This window comes from Tenrec ecaudatus, chromosome 11 (assembly GCF_050624435.1).
Source record: "Tenrec ecaudatus isolate mTenEca1 chromosome 11, mTenEca1.hap1, whole genome shotgun sequence".
Lineage (NCBI taxonomy): Eukaryota > Metazoa > Chordata > Mammalia > Afrosoricida > Tenrecidae > Tenrec > Tenrec ecaudatus.
The window spans coordinates 11,815,748-11,837,178 of NC_134540.1; the positions used below are offsets into that span (position 1 = coordinate 11,815,748).

At 41.1% G+C, this 21,431-nt stretch overlaps 1 protein-coding gene across 1 annotated transcript in view; it reads right to left on the bottom strand.

Annotated features, from left to right (window-relative positions):
* ZMYM2 (zinc finger MYM-type containing 2) overlaps nt 1–21,054 on the bottom strand; it is a 106,142-nt gene extending 85,088 nt beyond the window's left edge. The window contains exons 1-3 of the mRNA XM_075562852.1: nt 20,899–21,054; nt 20,041–20,109; nt 7,447–7,622 (exon numbers count right to left, since the gene is read on the bottom strand). Of these exons, the coding sequence (XP_075418967.1) occupies nt 7,447–7,484 (38 nt within the window). The 5' untranslated portion in view covers nt 7,485–7,622; nt 20,041–20,109; nt 20,899–21,054. The remainder of the gene's footprint in view (nt 1–7,446; nt 7,623–20,040; nt 20,110–20,898) is intronic.
* Nucleotides 21,055–21,431: the final 377 nt, after the last annotated feature.

The window sequence follows — 21,431 nt, forward strand, 5'->3', positions numbered from 1 at the left end:
CACCTCGTTCAGTCTTCACCATTTCAGTAAATTACATCTTGACATACTAGAAATTCAGAGGTTATCCTTAGTTTTTCTTCTTCACCTAACATCAAGTCCAAATAATTTCCAGATGATTCTTGAAACTCACTTTTCCTCAATCCTTCTAGTCCTATAAATCCATCAATTTCTTCCTGGATTTTAACTGAAAATCTTTTAAAAGGCTAAATCAGATGGTCACTCATTTGTTTCTGTATTAATACTTTCTTTTAGAACAGTGGTTCTCAAACTTCCTAATGCATCGACCCTTTAATACAGTTCCTCATGTTGTGGTGACCCTCCCAAGCATAAAATTATTTTCATTGCTACTTCCTAACTATAATTTTGCTGTTATGAATCATACGACCCCTGTGAAAGGGTCGTTCAACACACACACACACACCCAAAGGGGTCACAACCCACAGGTTGAGAACCAGTTTTAGAAGAATTAATACAAAATAGTTCCAAGGAAGTGGAGATTAAATATATCCCCAATTGCCAAACTTTTCTAAAAGGTAATACTGTTCCATTTTCCTTGAGATATTCATATATTCCCTCGCATCTGTTCCGTTCACTCTGTATCTCACAGAACTCATGAAGCTTTCTGGCTTGAACGGCCATGGGTGCTCCTAAGTCTCAAGACCCGGGAGATCAGGCAGGAGCGAGCAAAACGCAATCCAGAACCACGACCAATGTCCAAAAGTCAAAGATCTTCTGCAAGCTGTCGGGAAGCAGAGGTCACAAAGGGAAAACTTTGATGGAGGGTTTGTCTCTTTCAGCAGAATATACCCAAGAAATGGAAGATTGTGAGTTCAATACTCTAAAGAGTTCTTGTGCAGCAGGTTGACCCAGTGAAACACATCTTTTGATCTCTCCACTACTGCTTCCATGACCAGATCGACCAAGACAAAATCCTCGACAACTTCACTCTTTCTAGTTGTGAGGATTTGTGTTCTTCGCATTGAGTTGTAATTCACACTGAAGGCTGCAACCCTTTATGGCATCAAGTGTCTTCATCACTTTCAGCAAAGTTTTGTCATCTGTCTAGCACAGGTTAATAAGCCTTCCTCTAACCCTGATGCTGGATTCTTCATGTACTCGAGCGTGTTACTTGCTCAGCATACAGACTGAGTAGAAGTATGGTGAGAGGATACAACCCTAACATACACCTTTCCTGATTTCAAACCGCAGGATTCCCTTGTTCCATTCACACAACTGCCTCGTGATCCATATACAGGTTGTACATGAACACAATATACTGATCTAGTATTCCCATTCTTCTTATACCTATCCATAGAAGAAACATAACATCTAATTAATGGTAAGGCAGAGACTCAATACATCCCACCTTAATCCTGCCCATTTGCCTAACAAAAACATGCTTTAAAAACACACTTGGAAGATTATAGCTAAAGGCATAGAGGCTAGAATTTAAAATACATCACAAAAGGGATTATGACTATAAGGGCCATAATTGATTACATCTCACTTCTATGACTTATACGTACCTCCCTAATTTAACCTCTACCTTCATTCCAGACTGACTTTCAGCACTACTCTTTCCCACCTTGCTTATTACACTTCCGCTGTACTATCATTTACCTCCTGCAGAGTTAAATGGCTTATCTCCAAGCATTTGTATATATATGCTCTTCCTCTGCCTACATGCTTCTTTTCCACACTAACCTTTTATTGGGGACAGTTCTAACTCAGTGACCCTACAAACAACAGAACAAAATAATGCCTGGTCCTGCACCATGATCATACCATTGTTCTGCCTGAGCCCAGTGATGCAGCCACTGTATCAATCCCTCTTCTTTCTTTTTCACTGACCCTCTTACTTTTCCAGTCATGATGATGTCCTTCTCCAGGGATTGGTCCCTCCTAATAACACGGCCCACATTACCTGAGAATTCTGGTTGTACTTCCTCCAAGAGAGATTTGTTTTCGTGGAAATCCATAGTATGGTCAATATTCTTCACCAGCACCAAAATTCAAAGGCATCTATTGTCTTTTAGTTTTCCCGTGTATATTAGACAAAATCACCATGTCTAGGGCCAGGTGTATCTTAGTCCTCGAAGTGCATCTTTACTCTTCACACTTTAAAGAGGTCTTTTGAAACGAAGTGACCAATGCAATAACCATTGATTTCTTGCTATTTCCATGGATGCTGACTATGGATCCAAATAAAATAAAAGCCTCAAAAACATCAGTGTTTCCTCCATTTATTGTGATGTTGCTTAATCAGTTGTGAGAATTTTTGTTTAATGTTGAGGTATAAATCCATACAGATAGCTGTGGTCTTTGATTTTAAATTGTTTTATTAGGGGCTCATACAACTCTTATCACAATCCATACATACATCAATTGTGTAAAGCAAATTTGTACATTCATTGCCCTCATCATTCTCAAAACATTTGCTCTCCACTTATGTGTGGTCTTTGATTTTCATCAGTAAGTGCTTCAAGTCCCCTTCACTTCCAGCAAGCAGGTTGTGTCATCTACATTATTGCTGGGTCTTAATGAGTCTCTGCCAATCTGGACACCGCATTGCCATTCATATGGTACAGCTTCTGAGGTCATTTACTCAGATTAATAAATACAGTGAAAAAATTCAACCCTGATGCACGTCTTTTCTGATTTTAAACCACTCAGCACCCCTTTAATTTTGTTCAAACAACTGCCTGCTGGTCTATATATAAGTTCTGCATGAAAAAGTGTTATGAAATTTCCTTCTTCATAATATTATCCATAACTTATGATCAAGTCAATAAAACACAGGTAAACATCTTTGTTATTCTCTGTGTTTTCAGTCAAGATCCATCTGACATCAGTTACGATCTCTTTCATTTGAATTCTTTCTAAAACTGCTCCAATGTCACGCTCTTGATGATTGTGCCCAAACACTACACTGACTCATTCTTTGGTTAAATTACTGTAGGTTCTCTATTATACTCTTGTATCTTTATAAATCTTTCCCTGGCTAGTTTCTCCAATTTTAATGCTGTTGGTTTACTTTTCATTTATATCCCCCTATAGACTATATATTCCATGAGGACAAAGACTGTTCTTATAGCCTATCACTATGCCTCCTGAACGTAAACTAGTACCTTACTTATTTTATCACTCAGTCATTGGGTCTATACTGACTGTGTTAGTCTGGGTACTCTAGAGAAACAAATCCACAGAAACTCATGTATGAGAGAGTTTTATATAAAGGTTAAGTGCACATCAAGAAAAGATCACAACCCAGTGCTGCCCAAGCCCACAAGTCCAACATTAACCATATGTCCGACATCAATCCACAGAGTTCTCCTCCATCTCACAACACACATGCAATGATGCCGGCAACAGGAGGAAAGCCGAGTCTGAATGTGTAAGATCTCAACGCTGGCAGGGGTCTCCACACGGTTGTTCCAGCACCCAGGGCTGCATCAGGTTAGGTCCATGCGGCTTCTCCTCAGGGACGTCTTGCAGGAAGTGAGCCTTGACAGCTAAAGCAAGGAACTGGCTAAGGCAGCTGCACCCAGGTCTGACCATCAGAAAAAAGCAAGAGACCTGAGAACTCAGTAGGCGGCAAGGTTCACGGAGCCATTTATCCCTGTGTCCTTCAATTAACCCCACATGTGTTTCTCAGCCAGGTTGGCACAATAAACTAACTACCTCACTGACTCAAAATAACTCTCTAATAGGACAGGGTAGAACTGCCCCTATGGGCTTCAAATTTTGCAACTCTTATGGGAGTACAAAGCTTCATCTTTCTCCTGTGAATCAGCTGGTGGTTTTGAACTGCTTACCTTGTAGTTAGCAGCCCAATGCATTAATTACTAAGCCACCAGGGTTCTTACTATATAGTCAATAAACATTTACTGAATATTGTCTATTAAAGGGGCACAAATAATCTTTCTGAAATCCATCGCCTGCAAATTCTGGTTCCAGAGCTCTTCTAGTGTGCCCCAAGACAAGTCACTTCATCCCTCATTCTGAGTTTTCTCATTATAAAACAGGAAACAAAAATAGCTCCTTGAAAAGTTGCAGCAAGATACAATAAAAATACTATACCTGCCCTATTTATTTGGTCATAATTTTATTGTGAAACCTCAAGAAGACTGCCTTGTTTTTTGCATCTCACACGTTTTCAACCTTTGACAGGGTGCAGTCTGGCTACTTTCTTGCTCTCTTTGATTGAAAAATAATTTACAAGTTCCCCTTCTCTGACAGGTTTCTACCTTATACAAGTTCTGGCTTTCATAGGCTTTACCCTATGAAAGGTTTTACTTTATTCTGGCCAATCTGGGGACTGTGGTGCAAATACTTAAGTACTGATCTACTTAACCGGCAAAGGATGAGCAGGGAGTATCTACCTAGAGACGCTTCAGAAGAAAGGCCTGGAGATCAATTCCAAAGACCACCGTCACTGTAAAACCCCGAGCAGCACAGTTCTACTCTGAAACACATGGTTGCCACAAGTTAGAATCTACTTAATAACAACTGGTTTGATTTTCCCTGTTTATGTATTTATTTACTTACTTATCCACTTATTTAATGTACACACTAACAGACCGTGATCGTTAATAAAAGATTATGCACTAGCCTTTTCTTCCCCCTAGTCGAAGAAACTAAATAAAGTCACTTTCTTCTCCAAAGGCAGAACATTTTTTAATCTTACAGCCATTTGCAATTCAAAATCTGTGACACTGGCAATAAGGACTATTTTTGATATAAAAAATTCCCCTAAAGTTTAAACATGGAGGACAGAGTTTTAAAACACACATTACCTTCTTGACATGACTTTCAATACCCCATGGGTAAGACCTCATTTCAACTAAAGAAATAATATTTGAGTTAATCAAAGAAGACCACAGATCAAAAAGGGTGGACTACAGTATATAAATAATCTTTGTTTCACAAGACTTGCAACTCAACTTTTACACTGAATGACAGATTTTTACCAGCATTTTTTTTCCCGTAAAAATTTTCTAGATGTGTTTCACTGTTTGCTCTTAAAAATATAAGGAAAACAGAAAATAAGAATGTGGAGAATACCAAAGGTCTTTTCTAATTCTGAAATAGGCAAATTTTATAAAGTAGGCAATCTTAGTACTTACAACTCACTACTTTCTATTTTTAGATGATCTAATAAACTTTGAAAGAGCCCTGGTGGCAGCGTGGCTATGTGCTGGGCTAACTGTGCAGAAGGCAGTTCAAAACCACCAGCTGTCCCACAGGAAAAAGCTGAGGCTTTCTACTCCTGTAAAAAATTATAGTTATAGTCTTGGAAACCCAAAGAAGTAGTTCTATAGGGTCACCATGAGTCAGAATTGACTCGATGGGAGTGTTTGGTTTTTAGTAAATTGTTATGCTCTTTTAAATGAGCATTAATTAAACAAAGGCTCTCTGTGCCCTTTCTAATTATCATCTTTATTATGTCTCTCTATTCAATCCTTTCATGCCTTGAGTTCTATTTTCTATATGGCTCACAGGCATTAAGTGGCAAACAAAGAGCTAGTGCTGATAGTCCACATACCTTATTATATCGCACATTGTTCTTAATCGAATTAACTGTTAAGAACTGGTCTTACACACTGACCAATAGAATCCATACATACTTCTGAAAACAAGTATATATTATTATTGTGGGGTGCTAATTTATAGCAACCGCCATGAGACAGTAGGTGCCCAATGGGATTTTCTTGACTATAATCTTTATAGAATCAGACTGCCACTAGGTCTTCCCACTTCCCCCCCACCCCCTATGAGGGCCCCCCCATCCTCCAGAAGAGGCAGATAGCTATGAACTGCCAACCTGTGAGTTAGCAGACAATCACTTAACTATTGTGCCACTAGGGTTCTTTGCAAACAAGTATTAAAAAGGGTTGCTGAGTCAATTCCAACTCAGTGACCTTACAGACCAGAATTAAACTGCCCTCTAGGATTTCTAAGACTACCGTATAAACTCGTGTATAAGACAAGTTTTGCAGCACAAAAAAATGTGCTGAAAAACTGGGGTTCGGCTTATACACGGGTCAGTGGCATGAATGGATGTCATCTGGTCAAGCCCAACTAACAAAAGGAAGAAATCTCATGAAGCCTGACATAGTTAATAGCAAAGTGGGTCCGAGATGCATGGGAAGACATGGTGCAACGTGCCTTCCAGAAATGTAGTATTAGTAATGCTATGGATGGCAGTGAAAACTGTGTTTTGTATGAAAATGACAGCAGTGATGGTGATGACGGCGATCTCAGCGAGGACAGCATCTATGATGACCTCACACCAGCTGAAGCTTTGCATTGGGATACGGATGATGATGAGGAATCCAGTTTTGAAGGATTTTAACTCTTTACATTTTAGCTTGGTTGCTGATTGAGCTCAGGGAATAGTACTCTTAACATATCATTGTTGATACCTTATTGTTTTTGTTGAACCTATTTTCCACTTACTGTGCTGGTTTACTAATGTTAAATGACTTGTCCTTGTATTTATGATTTTTATTTAAAATAAATATTTAAATATATTATCCCACTGATGTCTCAATTTTTAGTAATTTTATTTTCATTTGTTTTGATTATTGAAACTCACCAATAGCGTCTGCGTTTTCCACCCTAGACTTACACTCGAGTCAGTTTTTCTGGTTTCTCAGGTATAATTAGGTACCTAGGCTTATACTCAGGTCGGCTTATATTTGAGTATATACGGTAATTTTTACAGAAGCCGAATGCCACAGATGGGACTATAAGAAAGCAAGACTTGTGTCAAGTATCCCAACTGTTAATAAATTCTTAATATACAATATCTTATAATACACAGGAAAAAAAAGAAAATGTATTTTAAAAGTTTAAACAGTGGTCTCAAGAACAGTGGGATTGCGAGAAAACTTTCCATGTCTATGTCAGATATTTCAGTATATTACAAAATTGAATAAAGGACATTTTCTTTTTATAACCAAAATGATCTTTAAGAAGTGTCCTTTCTAATGTGCATCCTTTTAACTCATTCTTTTAATTTGTTTCTGTTTGGCACCTAACACACTTCAATTCATATCTATTCATACATAAGCACTTCCCCATACTTAACAGTGAAAACCTACCTGACCCAAATTAATAAAACATCCACAGTAGATACTCCCTGGATGCTTTCCACTTTTTAACAGACTATGCTTTAGGAAAAATTAATCTGGCTGCGAACTGGCATAAGGACTGAGTAGAAAATACCTTTTAAGTAAATGTCCCATTTTCTAACGCAAAGGACTCAGATGAAAGTACAGAAAAAGCAAGAGAAAGCTGACGACGGCAACTTAAGGGACCAAACCAAAAAAACCAAACTCCTGGCCACTCATCAATTCTGACTCCTATGAGATGACTTAAGGAACAGGGAAGATTTTCTAAAGGCTTAAAGGAGGCCAGGTGGCAAAGCAAGCAAGGGCTCACCTGCTAATCAAACAGTTTGAAGCCACCAGCTGCTCCATGGGAGAAAGAGCTGGCAGGCCACTTCTGATAAGACTGCAGCCTTGAAAACCCAATGAGCAGTTCTCTTTCCTACAAGGTTACTATGAGTCAGAATCAGCTACAAAGCACACAAGGAAGGTCTCAAAAGAAATACGAACCTAAAAGAAAAAAAGAAAGAAACATGAACCTATATTAACTTCAAAGTCCCAGCTCAAAAAGGTTTCAAGGAATAAAACGTAATGCTTTCATGTTACAGAATTAGGACTGAAAAAAGCAATTAGGTCACTAGTGACCTTGAGAGATTAAATTTGTTATAGTATTTAGAGTGCAAATTAGGCAATAAATTTCCTTCAAAAAGAATACATAAAGGAAATATATATGTAAAACATTACGTATACAACATATACCTGTGTGTATGTACATATTCTCCTTTTTAATGCACTTTCATCGAGTTAATTCCAACTCGTAGCAACCACATTGGGCAGGGTAGAATTTAGGAACTGCCCCTGAGGGAGTTTGAGGGGAGTAGAAAATTTCCTTTCTCCCGTGGAGTGGTCAGTGGTTTCAAAGTGCCGACCTTGCATTTAGCAGCTCAACAAGTAACTATGTCACCAGGCCATTCCTCATCCTGTGTGTGAATATGTTTGACAAAGATTTGAGAATGAGGGCACTTAAATATATCTGTACAGTAATAAACTACCAATTGCCGAGTCAATTCTGACACAGATTCTTCAACACATTATCCTATGAGCATACAGCGAGTTTACCATACCACAGGAGGCAACAAATTCATGTTTGCTCCATACGCACGACTAGTTTAAGAAATGTAGCTAATTAATCTCCATCAAACTTCCAACAGCACTTCCTCAAAAATGGAAAAGTTTCTTAAATTTATCATGGAAAGTGAAGGGACCCACATAGGTAAAGCAATTTTGCAGAATAAAACAGGATTCATACTTCCTGATTCAAAACATCATACTTTAAAGTCAATGTAATTAAAACAGCTTAGTATTTACAATGGAAACCTGTAGGCGAATGGAATAGAAATGAGAATCAAAAACTAGGCCATATACCTACCTACATATCTACTACTTTCACAAGGTGGTAAGTCTATTAAATACAAACCAAATAACCAAACCACTGGCATTGAATCAATTCCAACTAAAATAAAGCAGAAATGTCCCTTTGGTTTTCTGACACTAAACCTTCACAGGAGCAGAGAGCCTCATAGCAACTGGTAAATTCAAACAGCTGATATCTTGAGGTTAGGAGCTTAATATATAGCCCACCACACAACCAGGAGGACTACATGTCTATTTAACAGGAGGGGCGGGGAATCTCTTGTTCAATAAATGGTGCTGGAAAAATTAGATTTCCACACACAAAGGAATGAATTGGGATCCATGTCTCACACCATACAGATACAATTCAAAACTGATCACAGTCCTAAATGTGAGAAATGAAACCCAGAAATTCTTAGAAAACATACCTGGGGGGCATGACTATGGGGGGTCTAGTTTTTTAATGCCCTGAGGCATACTGGTTGCACACTGAGCTGCTAACTGCAAGGTCAGGAGTTTTAAACCACCAACTGCACCACAGGAGAAGACGCGACCCTCAACTCCCCAAAAGGGTTAAAGTCTCGGGAACTCACAGGAACAGTTCTACCCTGTCCTATGGGGTCACCATAAATTGGTATCAACTCCATGTAGCGTTAGTTTGGTTTTATAACATAGAGATAACACAAACACAAGCAGCAAAAAGACAAACTAAGTAGATGGGGCCTCGTTAAAATTAACTACTTTTGTTCATCAAAGAATTATATCAAAAATGATAAAAAGACAGATGAGGGGAAATGTTTGGGAATCAGATTCAACAATGGTCTAATTTCCACTATATATAAAATATAGCTACAATTTAACAACAAAAAGACAAGAACTGGGCAAAACACTTGAATAGACATTTCACTAAAGATGACCTTCAGATGGCTAACAAAAATATGAATATGCTCAACAATGTTAGTCACTGCCCTTGACTCAACTGACTCATTAGTCACCCTAGCGTATAGGGCGAAGGGCTTCTGAGACTATAAATCATTACAGGGGAAGGCAGCCTCATCTTTCTCCCACAAAGTGAAGTAGCTGCGGAGTTTGAACTGTCAAGTGTTGGAGTTGGCAGACCATGTTTAATCCACTATGCCACCATGGCTCTGTAAATAGTAGAGATTTAACCAAAACCAAAATGGCTAATGAACACAAGAATTAGTTCTTTCAGTTTCATATTTACTGAACGTGTACTCTTTTGGTTTTCTAATTCTAGAAAATCTTGCACATCCCATTATAATATCTGACTTTGTCATCTCTAGCTACCCTTTGAAATGTCCTAATTCAGCTCCTGAGTTCATCCTTTCTTCCGTTTGCTTTAACTCCTCTATGATGAAGAGCAAGTTTCTGAGTCTCTTCTGACATCCACGTCGATCTTTTCCTTCTTGTTAAATGACCTTGTACTTTCTTCATGGATGGTCTTGATGCACTTCCACAGCTCATCAGGTCTTCTGTCACTGGTGTTCAGTGCCTCTCATCTGTTGAGATGTTCGCAAATTTCAGGTGGGAGAGACTCACTCAAGGTTATATATTGACTCTTGTGGTGTTTGTTTTAATTTTCTTCAACTTTATCCTGAACCTACACATGAGCAACTAATGGTCTGTTCCACAGTCGACTCCTACTCTGGGTTTTAGTTGCCGATAATGAGCTTCTCCGTTGTGTCTTCCCAAATTGATTTCTGTGTGTTCCATCTGGGGAAGTCCTTGTGATAGCTGTCTTTTATGCTGCTGAAAAGGGTATTTGACATGGAGAAATCATTGGTTTTGCAAAATTCTATCATGTGATCTCCAGCTTCATTTCTATCAAGTCCTTATTTTTCAACTGTTCCTTCCTCTTTGTTCCCAAGTTTTGCATTCCAATCACCAATAACTATCAATGCATCTTGACTGCATATTTGATGAATTTCTTCATCACTAGCTTTTGTGGTTGGTGCATAAATTTGAATAATAGCTATATTGACTGGACTTCCTTAAGGGTGAATAGATATAATCAGATCACAGAGAGCAATGTACTTCATAATGGATTTAACAAGATCCTTTCTGACAATGAATATCATGCCCCTTGATAGCGTTATTCTGGGCATAGTAAATCATGAGATTTTCTGATTCAAAATGATCAATACCAGTCCATTTCAGCTCACTAATGCCTAGGATATCGATCGTCATTCATTTTAGACCACTAAGTTCATACTTAGCACATTCAAAGTTCTAATCATCAGAAGATTTTTGCAGCAGTTTCTCTATACCTCGAGTCATGGCCCTCGGTAAATGAAAATCTGAATGCTCCACTCCCATAAGCCATACCCAACCCACGTCACCAAGGTCCACTCCCCTCCAAGAAATCAGCCCTCTTCAGTCACATTGCGGGTGCCCTCAGACTCCAGGGAGTCCACCTACCAGCAGTACCTCCAACAATGTTCTTTCAGTATTTGAAAATTTTCCAAAATTATGCATGGGGATTTCAGCAGCTTCTTCCTTCAAAGTGGAAAGCCAAGTACTTCTTTGTTGTCTGTTCTTAGTCTGGAAGCTCAGCTGAAAACCATTCACTTTGGGTTCCCTGCTGGCATTTGAAATACCAGTGACACAGCTTCGAGCTTCTTAGCAACACACAAGGTAACACAGTACGACAACTGACAGCTTCAAATTGCCATTTTGAAAGATTCTACAGGCAAAATAGCGAATGATGCAGGAATCATCAAGAGAAAATGGGAAGAACATAGTCTTTGTACCAAAAGAACTAGTCGACTGTCTATCATTTCAGAAAGTAGCATATGAGCAGAACTAATGGTGCTGAAGGAAGAAGTTCAAACTGCACTGAACGTATTAGCCAAAAACAAGGCTCCAGGAATTGACAGAGTACCCAGTGAAGTATTTCAGAAAGCTGAAGAAGCACTGGAAGCCCTCACTCATCTACGCTAGGAAATTTGAAAGACGGCTACTTAGTCAATTAACTGGAAGAGATCCACATTTGTGCCCATTCCAAAGGTGATGCAACATAATGTTCAAACCATAGAATGATATCGTCAATATCACACACAAGTGAAATGTTGCTTAAGATCATCCAACAACTGTTGCAGCAGTACATTGAGAGAGAACCGCCAAAAGTTCGAGCCGGATTCAGAAGAGGACATGGAACAAAGGATATCATTGCTGACGTCAGATGGAGCTTGGCTCAAAACAAAGAATACCAGAAAGATGTGTACTTCTGTTTCATTGACTATGGTAAGGCATTCAACCGGTGGACCATGATAAACTATAGATGATATTGAAAAGAATGGGAATTCCAGAACACTTCTTCATGTTCATTCAGTACATGGATCAAGAGCCAGTTGTGCCAACAGAACATGGGAATACTGCGTGGTTTAAAATCAAGAAAGGTGTGCATTAGCGTTGTATCCCCCATTAGGGTTGTATCCCCTCACCATACTTGTTCTATCTGTATGCTGAGCAAATCATCAGAGAAGCTGGATTATATAAAGAGTATGATATCAGGAGGCCTATTAACAACCTACAGTATGTAGATCACACAACCTTGTTTGCTTAAAGTGAGCAGGATTTGATGCTCTAGCTGATGAAGATCAGGACTGTAGCCTTCAGTGTGGATTAAAACTCAATGTAAGGAAGACCCAAATCCTCACAACTGGACCAATAGGTAACATCATGATAAATGGAGAAAATAAAAGTTGAGGTTGTAAAGGCAGTCAAGAGGTCCAAAAGGCATCTTCCATTAGGTAAATCTACTGCACAGACCTCTTCACAATATTGAAGAGCAAGGACATTACTTTGAGGACTAAGGTGCACCTGATCCAAGTCACAGTATTCTCCATTGCATCATATGCATGTGAAAGTTGGACAGAGTATGGAATACAGAAGAATGGATGCATTTTAATTTTGGTACTACAGAAGAACACTGAAAGTACCGTAGACTGCTAAAACAATAAACTGTATGGTCAGAGTGTTCCTCAGAAGCAAGGATCATCATCTTACATACTTTAGAGCAGAGGTTCTCAAACTTCCTAATCCGTAACCCTTTAATACAGTTCCTCGTGTGTGGTGACCCCCCCAACCATAACACTATTTTTGTTGCTACTTCATCACTGTCATTTTGCTACTTTTATGAATCGGGCAATGACTGTGAAAAGGTCGTTGGACGCCCCTAAGGGGGTTGTGACCCACAGGTTGAGAACTGCTGCTTTAGACATATTATCAGCAGGCACCAGACCCTAGAAAAGGACATCGTGTTTGGGAAAGTGGAGGGGTGGCAAAAAAAGAGGAAAGCCCTCAACAAGACTGACTGACACAGTTGGCTACATCGATGTGCTCAGAAATAGGAACAGTTGTGAGGATGGTTCAGGGCTGTGCAGTGTTTCATTCTGTTGTGCATAGGGTCGCTATGGGTCGGAGTCGACTCAACAACAGAAGAATAAAGAAAGGGTTCTGAAATTGATCGCAGTGATGATTGCACTACTCTTTAATATTTAAACTACTGAAATGTATACGATGGTGAGCATGTCAATAAAATTGGAAGGGCGAAAAAAAAGAGACCACCTCATCATTTGAATGGAAATGATAAAAACACGAAAGAAAAACAAGTGGCCACAACGTTGTAGCGAATGGGATCCCTCCTCCACTGATGGGTGGTTTCAATAAAAAATGGCACACCCAATGAGAGTCACAGTTTGGACCCAGCAACCCCAATCCTAAGGATAGAGGTGAAGCCAGGTACACAAAGAGAAAGCTGTCCATCAGTGTTCACTGTAACACTTTCCACAACAGCCAAAAGGTAACAACTTCACATTCATCCAGAGGAATGGATAAACAAAATGTGGTAGAGACATGGCCATAAAAATCAACGAAGGGTTAAAATAGATATGCATGCCATATAATGAATCTAAAAAAACATGCTGATCAAACTAAATCCAGGGGAAAGTACTTACAATACATAGAAACCACAGACTATTACTGGTTACAGGGCAGGAGGGTTGGGAAAATGGCAATGGAAGAGTTATTGCTTAGGAAGCATTGCGTTTGATAAAGGTATTTGAATAATTTGGACACAGCAAGCACAGTTGTACAACTTTAAGATGATAATTATGTTACACAATTGTACCTGGCTATGTTCTTGGGAGGAGGGGTGGCTGCTATAAATTAAGCAAGTACTATTGGCTAGTCAGATGCCTTATAATATTTTTAATCCTCATCTCACCATCAACCTCAGCAAAGCAGGTATTACGATACTCATCCAACAAATAAATTAAAGGAGGCTCAGGGTTAAGTGACTTTCCAAAGATCACAAAAATGGTGAACAGGAGGAGAAAATGTTTGGTTGAAAATTTATTAGTTATAATTTAAATTCCACAAAATTTACTTATATTTAAGTAAATAGACACATTTTAATAAACTTATATACCTGTGCAATCATCACTTCAGTCCAGTTTCAGAACACTTTTGTCATCCCAAAAGTTCTTTTGCAAAGCTAGCCAGACTTGAACCTCAATCAATCTGATTCCAAACTCACGCCATGCCACAAATCCTACAGTAATACTCAAACCCAACCACCCACTACCATAGTCGACTCTTACTCATAAAGTTTCTCAGAGTAAATCTTTCTGAGAGCAAACAACCTCGTCTTTTTCTAGAGGAATGGCTGGTAGCTTTGAACTGCCAACTTCGAGTTAGCAGTCCACGTTTACCCAGGGCACCACCAGACTCCCTTGCTAGCAATACTCAGGTGAGAAAAACACTTTTTTTAAAAAAAGGTAAAAACAATTGCAGAATTATCCCTTTCCAATCTTCTGGTAGGTAACTCCCTTTCAAATATACAAGGGCAAGTCAAAAAGTATTGGGTTCTAACTCATATTCTTACTCCCCTCAACTCACTCACTGCCATCAAGTTGATTCCAGTTCATAGCAACCCTGTAAGTCAGGGAAGAATTGCCTCTGGGGGTTTCCGAGAATATAACTCTCTATGAGAGTAGAATGTCTCATCTTTCTCCTGAGGAGCAGCTGGTGGTTTCAAACTGCTGACCTTGCAGTAACAGCCCAATGCATAACCACTACACCACCCAGGGCTCCTTTCCAACTCATTAAGCACAGTTTTATTCTAAACAAAACAGGTTTCCACAAGTCTGTGATCAGTGGACAGCTACAGACAAGTTCTCCCAATGAAACATTTGTTTTTGTCTTGTTAGGATACTTTTGTGCCACAGAGGGGGAAAAAATGACAATCAGGGCTAATAAATTTTTAACGCTCAAAGAGGGCATCCTGCCAAATCACTGAAGTTTTACAACAAATATATAGAAACACTGCCTCACAGTTTTAGATGGATCAAGCATTTAAATGAAAGGCAGGAAGACCTCAAAAGTGAACATGCGGTAGGCCAGCTCAGCAGGTTACAGCATCTGGCCTTGGGGACACCACAAGAGTAATTCTTAATAGTTTTGGGGGTTCCCTCCCCCCCCCAAAGGACACAAAACAACCACTGAGACTTGTTATGAAGAAATTTTAGGAAATGGAATAATGCAGTGGTGGAAAAAAGGCCAGGAAAGTTGTATCATGGGTTCCCCACCCCACCCCCCACCCCTTCCCCCTTAGCAAGGTACCATTCAATATTTGAGGGTAGCAATCCATTCTACAGTCCTGATCATTGATTTTCACACATTTTTTGTTCCAAAAATGCAAAGAACATGTCAAAAGAGTATTATTTGAGGCCCCTGCAGATATCCAAATGGAAGTTTTAACATATATAAATCAAGGAGGGTAGAATTCTTCAGGAAAGCAATTATTTACTGCCTTCAAAAGTGTAGGCCTCACTAAAGGATATTTTGAGAAATATCAGCTCCACATATTGATATTCTTATTTATAAAGGATTCTATATTTTTGTAGAAATACTTTTTGACTTTTGCACCTATCCATGAGCTCTTTAAAGCTCCCTCATATAAAGAAGGTTGGTAACATGTTGGGGACAAAAAATAAATATACTAATTAAATATTAAAAACGTGGAAGGGAAAAAGAAATCAGAGTACAACTCTAAAATAAAGGATAAAGCAGAAATTCCACTTAATCTAAACTTTCACTTCTACTCAAACCTTTTAGTCCTAGTGCTAGGAACTGAGAACTCAAAATACAATTAATTAATGTGATAATCATCAAGCATATCTGAAACATACACATTCAGAATTAGGATCTGAGCATGTAACATCCAAAGTCTAGATAAAAGCACTTGTGAGCAGAGTATAAGAAACTGCTAGCCCACTATCCACAGTACATACTGTTTAAGAGTGGCATGTTACGATGTCCAGAGTAGATGTTACAATATCCAATTTCTTGAATAAATTATTCCCAACTGCCCTGTACTACCTCTGAAACATCCTCCACCTCACTTATGTAGCTCAACATTTTACAAGCCACCTTCCACCAGGAACAGTTTTACTACCCTGCCCTGGAGAGTCCCTGAGTTCCAAAGTCCCATTCAATTCTTAAATCCCAAAGACTTGTTCTGACATGAATATGGGAAAATAAAGCAAGTTAACACTTAACATATCCACACACACACAAAAAAATCTAACGAGCCAAAGTAATCTGCAATGTTCTATGTGTCTCCTAACAAGAAATATCCTACATAACTTATTTCAGAATTCACCAAGAAAAAAAATACTTTTTGGGTTTCTCTTGTTTTGCTAAAGAAGCAAATACAAGGTTGAATATGCCAGTCTTACTGCTTAATAAATGCTACTATATATATGTATATATATATATATATTTGCCAAATGCCTACAGAAAAAAACATGTTCTGACCACATCTTCTCAATTCCAGCATTTCATTTACATTCTTTCCACTATCAGAGTATCAGCGCATCTGATCAAAAGTAAAATTGCCTTTACCTCAAATGCATTAAGCTTCTTGTACTTTTGTTGTTCCATTGTGTCAGAGAATAGGGAAAACGCAGTAAAGCCTTTAGGAACTGGAACACTATCATACAAAGACGGTATGTCAACAGGACAAAAAGTTTATGAATCTGCATCTTCGTGATGCCTGAAGAGTCCCCCCAGGGAATCTGACTGTATGTGGTACAAAAGTCCAGCCCAAGAGGCTACAGAAGTGTAAAACACTTATCTACTCTACAACTGTTCAAAAGCATAGGTTGGGGAAGAAAATGAATATTATTTATAAGTCTAAGTTGCTTCCTCCCCTCCCCCACCCCACCTTACAAATCTGGCTAGACCAGAGGATGTACACTGGTACAGATAGGAACTGGAAACACAGGGAATCAAGGGCGGATGATCCCTTCAGGACCAGTGGTGAGAGTGGCGATACTGGGAAGGTGGAGGGAGGGTGGGGTGTAAAGGGGGAACCAATTACAGGGATCTACATATAACCTCCTCCCTGAGGGATGGACAACAAAAAAGTGAGGGAGATGTCAGACAGTGTAAACTATGACAAAATAATAATTAATAAATTATCAAGGGTTCATGAGGGAGTGGGGAGTGGGGAGGGAGGGGAAAAATGAGCTGATGCCAGGGGCTTAGGTGGAGAGCAAATGTTTTGAGAATGATGAGGGCAATGAATGGACAAATGTGCTTTACAAGAGTTGTATGAGCCCCAATGAAATGATTTTTTTTTTAAAAAAGGTCTAAGTCTACACTTATATAAATGCATATAATAAAGATAATTTATAGTTTAAATATAAGTTAATATCTAAAAGTAATTTATAGGTATGACTAGTGTTTTATTTTTACTTACAAAAGTAGATAAAACAATAGATTTATAAGCATATTTCTGTATCCATATAATAACTACATATTAAAGATGCGCAAAAGTGCCAAATAAATATGCGAATTACTGGAACTGTCAAAATAATTCATAAATTAATCATCCAAAAGCACCTAACGAACATGAGTGCTCAATAAAATTAAGTATTTAGTCAAAGCCAATTAGAAATTATCGGGTTATCTTACTGTGTAGCACATTACAGCAACATTAACCCACTGCTGTTGAGTCTGTAGCGACCTGGTAAGGCAGGAGTATTACCCCATGCGGTTTTCAAGGCTGTGATCATTCTAGAAGCAGACTGCCACATCTTTCTCCTGCAGTACAGCTGGTGGGTTCAAACTGCCAACATTTAAGCTAGCAACCTTTCCGTTGGCAGTCCAAACATACAGCCATTGTGTCATTAAGATTCCTGCAACTGTGTGATGCTTTTTTTCTCCATAATAAAATGTTTAATTCTGAGCTAAAAGCATAACACAAAAACTACACTTAGATATTCTTTACTAGAAATGTTTTCCATGAATATCTACATACTTAAGCTACAGAAAAGTCCTATTTGTACACAAACTTGCCTAAAGCTGAATTACAGGAGGCAACTGACATCATTTCACACACTTCCAAATGTCAACCAAATAAACTGGTGGCAGAGCAAAGAAAAAAACAAATTCTAAGATAAATCTCTTGTGAAAATAGACTAACAAGGTAAGCATCATCCATCTATTTGAAAGATCTGATTCTTCAATCAATGTATTTGAATCGTTTAATGCCTGAAAAGTTACTTTCACTGAAGTTACATTCATTCAAGTTCCAGTGTGTAAGAAACAAACCCAGACGATAAACTGTAACATAACACACTTGAAAAAAGACAAGGTTTTATTCAAATAGCCCTGTTAAGTTTTTTTTTTAACACAAGGGAGCAAAAACTATCTTGTTGATAACTGTGGTTCTCTTTATTTTTTTAAAATAAAGAGTACTCACTAAGCTTGAAGTTTATTAAAATAGTTTATACATTGTTCTCTAGTAGATAAAAGAATGAAAAAGGTGAAAAGATTCCACTGTTTCAATCTGTGTTAAACAAGTTTATAATGTACTTAAAGCAGCAGAGCATACAGCTCTGTAATTATCAAATTGCTTTAAGTTCAAATTCTTGATCTATACCAGATACTGTGGATTGGTCTGCTTCCTCCTCTGCAGTTTAAGAAGAAAACCCGTATAAGCATCAATGGTTTTCCAGAAGGAAAACTACCTGATACCTGTTTAAAAATTAATGTGCTAATAATTCTAGACTGCAGACAATGCGCTCATGCGGGTTCAGTGAACTAGCTATCCACACTACTAAATTTAAGTCTCCACAATAAAACTTCTTTGTAAAAAGAAGCTTGCTCTGCTGCTTTAAAGTACATAAGAGGAATTGTGTTGGCATATAATGAACATTTTATAGTGTCTTCACTATTTTGCTGGTTATTTGCAAAGATCATGCATGACAGTGTCCTACACAGCGCCTAAAATCCGACAAATTTAATATACATTGGCACTTCCATAATCATCCTTCATATCAATATTCAGCAAGCACTTGTGATTCAGCTGGCTATCTTTTGGTTGTCCTGGACTTAATATTTAAAAATAAGCTACAATCGCTGGGACCCACAGAATAGAAATCTACAAGTTACACAGATAACTCTCAATGGGCTCACAAAATACAACGTGGCAGGGATATCAGACTCCAGTTTGTAACGCATTTCAGTGACAGAAAATTCGACAGGTTATCTTTCTTGCACTGTCGCATTACAGGGCTGCTTTAGAGCCAACGAACTACAAGCATTAGATGGTAATTCAAAAAGGCCTCTTAAGTGAAGACCCATCAGCATAGCGGATGGAGAAGGAAAGGTAGTCAAGACGTGGACTCCACATCCCCTGTACAAACCTAAGGAAAGACATGGGCAATATCTGGCAAGGCACCAAGTGAAGTAGTCAAAATCTGGTTCCTGGATCCGAAACACGAAAAAGACAAAATGTTCCACTTCAACTCCCTTCACTCAATCATTCATTGTAAAAAGAGAATCCACCACGTCCAAAACAGTAGGCTATTTCCCTACTCCCACAACATCTGCTATCCACTGTAAAAAAAATGTTTTAACACGCACTGCCCTTGAGTGAATGCTGATTCATAGCAACCCCCTGTGGGTTTTCCGCGACTATAACTCTTGACAGGAGTAGAAAGCCCATCTTTCTCCCGCGGAGCTGCTGGTGGTTTCGAACCACTAGGCTCGCAGTCCATCACGTAACCACAGCACCAGGGCTCCAATCCATTGTAAAGGGAAGACAAAATGGTAATGGCTGGCATTTGAAAAGGAAGCGCCTTCCATTCCCACTTTGGAACTCTAGAGGGCACCAGAAATATGCCCTCCTTCCCACCACCCCTCCTCCACAGTAACGTGAGCAGCTGCAGGAGCCCGTCGGCTGGTTGCTGAGGTTGGTGTTGCAGCAGCAGCGGGCGCGAGGTCTGCAGCGGTGGAAACAGCAGCGCCCACTCCCAGCTGCCTTACCAGCCACTGCCCAGGCTTGGCCTCGGGGCAGCTGCCACCCAAGGGAAAGCTCCTCCCCCTCAAAGCCACGGGGAGGGGCAAATCCCACTACCAAACCCCAACGACGTGACGCCATCCACGAAAGTGAGCAACAAATTGGGGGCAAAGCACTCACAATGGAGCTGTTCTCCTCCTCACTTTCTGCCAAAGATGCGCCAAACGGGGTGGAGCGCTACTCCCGGTCCTGGGGAAGAAGATGGGAAAGGGGCTCAAGAAGAGTCAACCCGGCAGGCGCACCAAGCCCTTGCCACCAGGAGGCAGAGAAGGGAATCAGCGGTTGGAGGAGGTTCGGTCCTTTTATTATTACCCCGCAGCCCCGCGACCCACAACACACGCCTCCGTAAAGTACGACGTGAAAGACCTATCTGGGCTCAAAAGCCACGTGAAAGGGAAAATCTGCATGGGGGTGCCCGAGGGCACCAACCTTGCCCCTGGGGAGGGGAGGGGGGAAGGGCAAGCCTCAGCCTCGACGCCAGGACCGGATTGTGCTCGCTCCTGAATTTGTCCACTCGGCGTCATCCCCGTCACTTCAGCCGCCAATTCCGAGGTGAGGGGCGCTTCGCGTCTCCACGGAGCCAGTATATCCCGTATTTGCCCCAAGCAGTTGCCCTGGGCCTGTGGTTTGCCCCCCCTGCAGTCGGCGACCGGCAGCGCTGCCTCCCCGTCCGCCATTAGAGACCCAGCCAAACAATACGTGAGGAGCGAGAGCCGCGCAGCACAGCGCCAGCGAGGAGCGGGACGAAGCTGGGACCCGGCAGGGAAGGGGCGGCAGCCCTCGCCTCGACAAACTTGGGGACCGCAGGCTACGGAAGGGGCGGCGAGCGCGGCCCCCAGAGCGGGAGCGCGAACCCAGGCGCCCCTCCCCCGCCTCCCCCCGCAGGAAAGAAAGGAAAAATACCTCGGCGACCTCCCCACGGCCGCGGCCCCGGGCCACCCCCGCCCCGAGCGACCCCCGGGCCGGCGCCCGCCTCACCCAGTCCGCCCGGCCGCGGCCTCGCCGCCCTGCGGGCCGCCCGGAGAAGCGCCGGGCACATGAGCGGCGCCCCGAGGAGCCCCCGAGGCCCCTGCGCGGCAGCGGCGACAGCGGCCGCGCCGCGGGGCATTAATCCCGGGTGGGTGGGAGGCTCCGGAGGCTGCCCTCACCCATCTCCGCCTCCCCCAGTCGCCTCCGCCTCCGCCTCCGCCTCCTCCTCCGTCGGCTGCGCTGCTCCCAGCCCCCCCACTCTCGCGGACCTGGGCTGCAAGACAGTGGGGCAAGCCTCACCCGGTTCTGGCTGCGGCTCCGCGGAGCGAACCTCCCCTCCCCCGGCCCACCCCCCTTCGGTAACACGCACAACTCCGGTCGGTCCAGTCCCGGGTTTAGCGCTGGTGAGGAGGAGGAGGAGGAGGCGGCGGCCGCGCGGCCGAGCCCGTGGAGGCTCCGCCCCCGCGTCCTCATTGGCTGCCCCGGAGGGCGGGCGGATGCACGCCCGCCACAGCCATTGGCCCGCCCGGCCTTCCTTCAGG